This window comes from Molothrus aeneus, chromosome 3, assembly GCF_037042795.1.
Source record: "Molothrus aeneus isolate 106 chromosome 3, BPBGC_Maene_1.0, whole genome shotgun sequence".
Taxonomy (NCBI): domain Eukaryota; kingdom Metazoa; phylum Chordata; class Aves; order Passeriformes; family Icteridae; genus Molothrus; species Molothrus aeneus.
This window is the reverse complement of record NC_089648.1, coordinates 70,362,512-70,371,191: the sequence shown is the minus strand read 5'-3', so window position 1 is coordinate 70,371,191 and position 8,680 is coordinate 70,362,512. Positions and strand designations below refer to the sequence as shown.

Below are 8,680 nucleotides of genomic sequence, written 5' to 3'. Positions count from 1 at the left end.
TTTTCTTCTGTCAGACTTTAGCTGGATGAGACATGTGGCAACCACTTCCCCAAATCCAGAGATGGAAGCAGAGAAGTGTTATGGGCAGGTACAGGAGGGGAAAAAGATCTTGCTTACACACAATATGGATATTTCTCATAATCCTATTTTGTCCCAAACTCCATGACCTTTCATTGGTGCTTACACCAGTGCAAACCCAGGTGCACTTCTGCAGGCACTGCTCCTAAACAACACCAGCACAATATTTCAGGCTTTGGCAGAAAAGAGGAAATGGGGGACAATGCAGCATTTTCAAAGATTTCTTTATTATCCAAGTTTACTATTATCTAAAACCACCAATGTATTAAAGACCAAGATGGAAACTTGAGCTCAGAAATTTGTAAGAATGCACATTTTCAACCTCATCTGTACCTCAAGAGACATAGTTAAAAAACACTGCTCAGTATAAAAAAAAGTTAAAGTTTCCAAGGATCAAATAAATAATTTACAATGCAACAAAAAATTATAGAAATTGTACAGACATTTGAGACTGTTATTAATAATTTGCAGTCCCATACAGTAAACATAAAAGCCTCCCATCATCAGAGAGGTATTGCAAAACCACTCTCAAAAACTACATTTTATTGCTGGGCTGTTCTGAAGGGCTGATGCTGTCCAAGGTCTTGGAGGAGCAGTCCCTCAGTACTTCCAGAGAACTGGTGATGTCCAGGCTTTCAGAAGAAGTGGATCTACACCCCTGTGTGGAACTGATGATGTCCAGAGTTTTGGAGGAGCGGGCACTGTAGCCTTTTGCAGTGGCATCTCTGATGAGGATCTCCTGTGTGGATGTGAACATTAACGGGATGAAGCCCTCGCTGTCTGCTGTGAGGACGATCCAAGAGGAACCTGGGAAGACAAGCACATGGCTGCTGATAAATCTTTGTGTAATTAGGGTACCTTTAAGGTAAAAACCAAATTTCTTCTAGAATTAAATGTTTCTGTATATTTACAACTTTCTAGAAAAGAAAAGGTATGAAAATATACAGGTTGTACAATCTCAAAAATAAAGGACACTTGGCAACTATGATGGATTTTGCCATTAGGAGAGGAGACAATAATAAATGCATGCTTCAAATGAGGAGGAGAATTGAAATTCTGAGCAGAATTCATAAGCATCCACACTTGGTTTTAATTAGGTATTGATAAGCTACTTCACAGTGCTAAAGCTATGCAGATACTATAAAAAGCAGAGATTTAGTAAATTAAATGACAAATTATTGTAATAAAGACAATTTAGAAATTGCTTTTATTACATAATTTCACTATACTTAATTCCAAGAAGTACAAGGAAGGAACACTTTACAATACTGTATAAACCCAAAATCTCTGGGCCATTTGCTATTTGACTTCATCGCTCGTTTTTTTCTCTACAATTTGAATCTGAAATCCTGACTTCTGCCAACATAAATAAACTAGAAAATTTTTATATTTTTATCCATTAAGCTGATAAAGCAAGAAAATAAAGCTCACGAGGGGTAAGGGAATTCAGAGGAGCATTTCCAGCTGTTTGTAAATTTGTATTATGTAACTTTATGTCACAAGAAGATTGTAGCTTAAAGGCACACAACCATCTAATCTTTTGGCTTAATTTGGACCAAACTTGAAAATCAATACAACTCAGGATTTGAAAAACCATTCCTACTTTGCATCTGTATATTTCAAACAAACATACTCCCTCTAGAATTCTTTAGGAGAAATAAAACTTGGCAAGAACAATGGCAAGAACAGCAGCCTTAGGCTTTGGGATGGCTGCCCAGTGATCTGCAAGCAGGGGGAGAGTAGATACAGGGGGCAAGTAGATGGAATATAGCACAGGGAATACCTGTAGTAGTGAGAAATCATACCCCAAAGTGTGTTTTCTACTTCTGCCCAGAGTGAGACACTCAGAACTGACATGTACACAGACACATGGAATGGGCACAGCATGAACTGGTAACAGCAGAGGAGAACACAGCAGGAAGAGAGGCAGTTTTCTTCACAGCAAAACCTGATGCACTGCTGAAGTGTACGGAGCTGCTTCTGTGCTACAGCATCTCCTACAGCAAGTCTAGATGCTGGAGCCACAGTTTCAAATATAGAACACTGTACTCCCAAAACCAGCAGTCAACTCTCCTTGCTACTCAGACTTCTCTCTATTGAGCAGCTGAAAACAAGTAAAACACTGGCTAAAAGCAATTTTGCTGTATAACTAGTTACTTGATAAGAGCATCAATATGAAAGTTTGCTCTTCTTTTTTTTTAATAATGAAAAGACTCTTCTCAGTAAAAGAAGATTCAGAGAAGAATTTTTACATTATTAAAAAAAAAAAACAAACAAAATTTTATTCATCTTTCATTATTTATTTCTTGGGTTTTTCCCTGGATGGAATATGCATATTGCTATTGCTCACTAAGAATGACACACAGAATCACAGAATGGTTTGGGTAGGAAGGGACCTTAAAGCTCATCCAGGTCCACTCCCCTGCCATGGGCATGGACACCTTCCACTAGACCAGGCTGTGGGACACTTCCAGGGATGGAGCAGCCACAGCTTCTCTGGCAAGGTGTATGAAGTGTTTTCCTCTTGGATAATCCCAACATACCGTGCTGCATTTCTACAAGGGAGAGGTTGAATATCTGCTGGACGATGTTTAGGCGGAGTTTACCACCACAGAGGAGAACAGCCCGACTTTCATCTGCATCACTTTTGGAAAGCTGCCTCTGAAAATGCAAGCAACAGTCATTAGCTACTGTGATGTATAGTTAAAATGGCATTAATCACAACAGGATCACAGACGTGTCTTCAGTGGCATTATTTACAGAAAGTCAAAACCTTCACACATTCAGGCCCATTTGCAAGATTTATCCTTTGAAGTCTCAGCCGTCAAAGTGTTCATGAGTGACAGCAGCAAGGAACAGTGCTTATCCAGCATGTCAGAACAGGGGAGAAAATCCACTGCTGCAGGAGAAACCATGAGCTTCAACCACAGCACAATCCTCATCCCCATCCTTCCATCTGTGAAGGACTTCCCCAGGGAGCTTGAAAAGCTTCAGGTTTTCTATCCCCACCTTTCCCCACCCATCCCTGATCCAAAACTTCAGAAGTGAGAACCCCTGCTCATGAATGCTGGGGTGAGGAACAGACTCACAAGTCAGAAGGGCTTATTTGTCCCACCCCTGACCATCACTGCTCCAAGCCTTAAATCCAAAAAGCATCTTCAAAGAATATGCCCAGTTGGGCACAGGAAGGCATTTTTTAAATCTCTTATTACAATTATTAAATGTTTACAATGGAAAACAGTGAAGAGAGTGAGGGAATATGATCTAGAACTTGAATTCAATGCTACAAAAGTTGGAACTTTTTTTCAGTAATAAAGCTTAAAAGTAAGAGCTAATTGAAAGGAAAATGGCAGGTTAAATTACCTTGAATATTGACTAAGGTTAATTAATTGGAATTCTAGAAATGACATAGTAGATCTCTGCCAGGTTTTGATAATCAGGTAATTTACCCTTTCTAGCATGAGATTTGCAAGAGCAAATCTTTCAGCCAAACAATGTGTTTTTCATGTGAAATTTCACTTTAAATCCATTTTTAAGCCATGTTAATGGAATTATCTATTGTGTCCCTAAAGGTCTCTTTCCTCCTTGGATGGTGCTCTCAATGCTAATTAGCAACATTTCTGTTTCAAAGCCAAGGCAATTTGCTTTTGTTTCAGTCGCCATTATTTTAGTTTTCCTCACAGGAGAGCGGGAGATTGATACCAATTCCCACACATGGAAATCTTCACTTGTCTAAATTTCTATACAGAAAGCTTTAGATGTTGCCTAGGAAAAGCATTCCCTTCCTAGATCTCTATAAAGGGCTTTAATTCTGCAGCTGGGCTGCAATATGTGAGTCCTCTGGAGTCCCTGCAGCCTCACTGCAGAGCTGAGGGGTTTGGCCCAGGGTGAGGTGGGGCAGGGAGCTTCACATTCCAGGATATCCCATTGCTTTAAAAACACTGGAAGCCTGCATAGTAATGGGATTTATAACCATATATAAATACCTGCAGAAACAGGATGGAAATCTAATCCTACTGACTGTTACTTGAGCATTACAAAGAACATACAGCCACAAACAGGTTTCACCATTAAGGCTTCCAATATTAAAATTACCTGGCAGGTGATTTTAATAAATGATGGTTCCTGAGAAGATGGGTACACTGCAAGATTTCTCTTCCCAGATTTTAGCAGCTCAGTTAATTCAGAAAGATGGTGCTGCAATTCTGCGAAGTTACCAGACAATTTTTCCACATTTTTCAAAAAGTAACTCGCCTCCTTCTCACTGAAGAGGTTATTCTTGTAAGAATTGGGTATTTTGGAAGCTGCCTCATGCTGCCTTTTTGGGGACGTTGGCCTGTTTGAAGCATTAGATAGTGCCACACTCCGATTAACTGGCTCAGCATCCAGAGTCTCGACAGCTGGAGGAAAATTCATGGAAACCTTTTTCTCTTTGAAGTCGCTGATGTTCAACACCAAGTTTTGTTCATAAGCAGGACTCTTGATTTCTTCAATGAGTTTCCTTCGGCTTGTGGGGGACTGAAGGGCAGAGCGATCTGGAATCAGGAGCCCACGGCTGAGTGGGTGGACATCTCTAGAGGGATCAGGAGTAACACTGGAAAGGTTCAAACTGGAGCTGCCATCAGCTGACACAGCCTTTGAAGGACACATTTCAAGTATCAGTTCTTTAATCATCAATCGGATCATGTATTTGTCTGATCTTGAAGAAGGAAGAAAAGCAGGGTCAGAGAATTTTTGTCTTCCAACCAGTATCAGTAACAATTTATTGGTCAAGAAGCACAACCCCTTTGGCTTCTCGCTTTTCTCTAGCTGAATTTGTTGAATATTAGGTAAATTGGATGAAGTCAGTGAATAGACTAAAATAACATTACAAGTATTGGAGGCAACAGATACAGTTTGAGTTTTGGAGTCAAAAGCCATTATATCAGGAACAAGAATGCCTGGGATGCTCACTTTTTTAGTAGTGGTAACCTTTCTTTCAAAAGTCACCAAGATGAGGTGTGAGGAATCTTGGCCACTTCCCGTCAGGTAGTCCTTGGGCCTCAGGTGGAGGAGAGGGCTGGAATCAGCACTCTGCTTGCTAGAAAGTATGTGAGTTAGATCCACAGGAGATGTAACTACAGACAAGGGCTTCTCAGAGTCCAGTGACTTCTTCCCCCCATCCAAAGAATACTCTTCCTCCCCACACAAGCTGGACTGTGAGGGGAAGGACTCGGTTTCAACGCTTGATGGAACTTCAAAGGCAACACCAGCATTTAAGCCACAGATCTTGTCCAGAGGGAGCTCGGTGGCAACAGCGACTTGTAAATTCTGCGTAGCTTCCACGGCACAGATGTAGCCTCCCACATCAAAGATTGGGCAAAAAGAGCAAGCGCTGAGTGTTTTCTGAGCATCATCCCAAATGTAGGAATGGAGGGCACTGCCCACCCCCACAACCAAGCGGTTGCCTTCCTTGGTCCAACAGGCGCAGTGGATGAGCCCGCTGCCCTTGATGTCTGCGTTAATCCTGGAGCTGTCGAGGTGGACAGAGGGCAGGACGGAGGCGTCCCGGGTGGTCAGCACGGCCAACACCTCCTTGCTGGGATGCCACACGCAGCCCTGGGGGAGCACGGGATAGGGCTCGCTGATGTCGCAGACCTGGGAAACCAGGAGCTTGTTCCTGTCGGCGCCGTTGAAGCAGAGCTGCCAGATGGTGATGTGCTTTTTGTGCTGCACGGCCAGCAGGGCTGGGGCCTCGGCAGGACAGGGGCCCCAGTAGAGCCCGTGCACGTGCTCAAACTGACCCACCACGCTGGAGTCACCGAAGGTGGGCTCCCCGTTGTGCAGGTGCAGCGCGGTCAGGATCACCTGCTTGCCGTCCGTCCAGGCCAGCCCGTGCACCGGGTGGATGGCCTGGTGCAAGGCGTTGAGGCCGGTGCGCAGGAGCTTCGCCTTTCCCAGCTCCATGGCTTTCAAAGTGGAACATCTACACAGAGCAGAATGAGAAGGAAAAAGGAATTATTGTAGAGGACAGTACCTGGATTACCATTTAGCTTATGACCCTGCCAGTGCTGGACTCTTCCTTCCAGTGAAGTCAATATAAACATAATGTTCACCTATGCTTAATTCCCAGCCCAGTAATTTTTTTTGTTTATGATGTTTCCACCATGAAATGCAATTTTAAGAGAAAGAAGCTTTGCTGTTTCTATAGGCTTACCGTCAGATTTCTGCTGCATTTCCATCACAAGATCAGTCCCTACATTCTAATCAGTAATTCGCTGTTCTCAGAATACTTTCTGTTTATTTCAATATCAACAATTCTCAAAATATTGCTGCTCTCAACTTCCTGGAGCACTTGTGGCCAGATGAAGTCATCCCTTACTAGTATAACCAAGCATTAATGTATTATCTACAAATCTGATCCTGTATTAAGCGTGTGAGAAGGAGGCATTTGGATGGTTATCCCAGAAAGCTGTCTAAGAAAGCAAATGCAATTTTGAAGAGAATTAGGATGAAAGCAGATTTTTCTGAGGAAATGAAAGAAAAAAGAATTTAAAAGAAGGCATACACAAGGCATCAACACTTGGGAAAACTTCAGGATTTTACACTAACTTCTAGTTTTTGAGCTGTGAGCAATCCCTACTCCGTGCACAAAAGCCAGTTCAAAGGAATCGATGGTTTCCTAATTTGAGATCTGCACAAAATTTGGCTCAGATGTAAAGCCATGGCACAGAATGAGCTACAGTTTTAGTAGGAAACAAGAAGAACAAGAAAGTTGAGATTAAAACTGTCAAACTGGAAGAGTTTATCACAATGTGCGGGGCCTGGCACCACTAAGTATTTTAATTATTTGTGGATGACCCTAAACTTGAAGGAAGAGGATTGCAAGAATGGATTTAAAATATAAAAATTGTATAGAAAGTTATGTTATTATGACCGAAGTAACCTCTCAACCTAATAACAATAATATACTTATTAAAAAAAACCCCACCAACTTGGATACCTCTCCAGGAATAATTCCCTAGGTAGAGGTATAGCAAAAAAGGATGTGGCTTACAATGAATCACAAACTGAATATTTCAGTAATGTGAGATATGTAGCCAAGTAAGAATAATTCATTCTGGAATGTTTTAAGAGGGATGGAGATACACAAGGGAGATAACTGCCCTACTTCCTCATTGCCAACAGCACCTCCATTGAACCTACTTCTGAGTGGAAGATGATAGAAATGCTCAACAAAGCTAAGGGATCAGAGAAACACAGGAAGTGGGTTCTCTGTCTGGAGAAGACTGTGAGTGGGAACCAGAGAACATTCACCAGCCCAGTGACAGAACATCCATCCATTGGTCTCCAGGTATACTCTGGACAGGGCATGATAATAATCAGCTTAGTTTCAACAAAGATTTAGGTCAGCTATTAAGGAAAAATTCTGACTATATGTAATAGCTAAGCATTGAAGCAGGTTACCTTGGAGAGGAGGAGAAGGCACTACATGAATTTCATAATCTGTAAGAGCCAATTAAGGAAATGTCTGTCAGGGATAAGTTTAAGCACACTGAATCCTGCCTCACAGGAGAACACTCAAGATACTTCCAATGCAACTTCTCCACCATCTACCTGGCCTCTCCTCTATAACCAAACTCAGTCCTGTTAAGCAGTCACCAGTTCCAGGAAAATTAACATTGGATGTTCCCTGTGCTCAGAATCCACTCTGCTGGGCAATACTTACTGATGGCAGGGAGATGCGAGATAATGTGCCTCACAAGGCACTGAAAGATGCTAAAGCCTCCTGGGCCGTCTGGAGATGTTCCTGTGTCACAACGGGCGTTGTCACTATCCCAGCTGCCCTGGAAAAGCAAAAAGAGCAAGAGTGGCCAGTGCATTCCTGTGTCCAAAGCCACATTCCTGCAGCGCCCGGCCCGGCCGCAGCTCCCCGGGCAGGTGTCACACTACAGGCCGGGTGTCGGCGAAACGCGGTGCCCGTCCCACCCCCAGGGACAGAGGAGCCGCTCTAGGGACCCCCCTGCACGGAGCGGCCAGGGCAGCGGCGGGCCGGGGAGCCCGCACAAACCTCCCGCCTGCGCCGCCGCTGCCTGCGCGGGCCCGCCCGCCCCGCTCCTCCCCGCCTCCCGCCGCCTCTCCGCCCGCCGCGGCCGCGCTCACCCGCCCTGCCGGTGGCCCGGCCCCGCTCCGCTGAGGCGGCCCCAGGCCCTGCAGCCCCGGCGGCGCTGGGCTGTGGCGGGCACCGCCTTCCCGCAGGGCCCGGCCCGCCCCTCTCCGCGCCGCCCGGCCCAGCACGGCCCAGCTCCGCCCGGCCGCGGGGGGCGCCGGCGCCGCTCCGCCCGCCCGGCCGCTCTGTGGTGGCGGCGGCGCTCTATGGCCCCGCGGGTGGGGCCTGCACGGGGCGGGCGCCTCGGCCGCTGCCGCCCCCGAGCCCCACAGCGCCCCTGAGGGGCCGCGGACGCTGGGCGGGCGGCGGGAGGGGATGGGGACTCATAAATCAGAGCATATCTGCAGCTGGGAGGCACCCATCGAGCCCAGCTCTTGTGCGCAGCACACCCCAAGAATCGCACCGTGTGCCTGGAAACGCTTCCTCAACTCAGGCTTGGTGCTCGGACCGCTG

General features: G+C 45.3%; 1 protein-coding gene across 2 annotated transcripts; it reads right to left on the bottom strand.

The window, feature by feature from the left end:
* Window positions 1-285: 285 nt before the first annotated feature.
* Window positions 286-8,327, bottom strand: LOC136554036 (WD repeat and coiled-coil-containing protein). 2 transcript variants are annotated; one of them, XM_066545831.1, is made up of 5 exons: window positions 8,221-8,327; window positions 7,787-7,904; window positions 4,174-6,043; window positions 2,622-2,739; window positions 286-885 (listed from the first exon to the last, which is right to left on the bottom strand). In XM_066545831.1, exons 3-5 carry the CDS (start codon window positions 6,022-6,024, stop codon window positions 614-616), a joined length of 2,241 nt encoding a protein of 746 aa, XP_066401928.1. In that variant the 5' UTR covers window positions 6,025-6,043; window positions 7,787-7,904; window positions 8,221-8,327; the 3' UTR covers window positions 286-613. The 2 variants fall into 2 exon arrangements, with proteins under 2 accessions (XP_066401928.1, XP_066401929.1); XM_066545832.1 differs by lacking the exon at window positions 2,622-2,739 and having other exon boundaries at window positions 718-885.
* Between the last annotated feature and the right edge of the window lie 353 nt (window positions 8,328-8,680).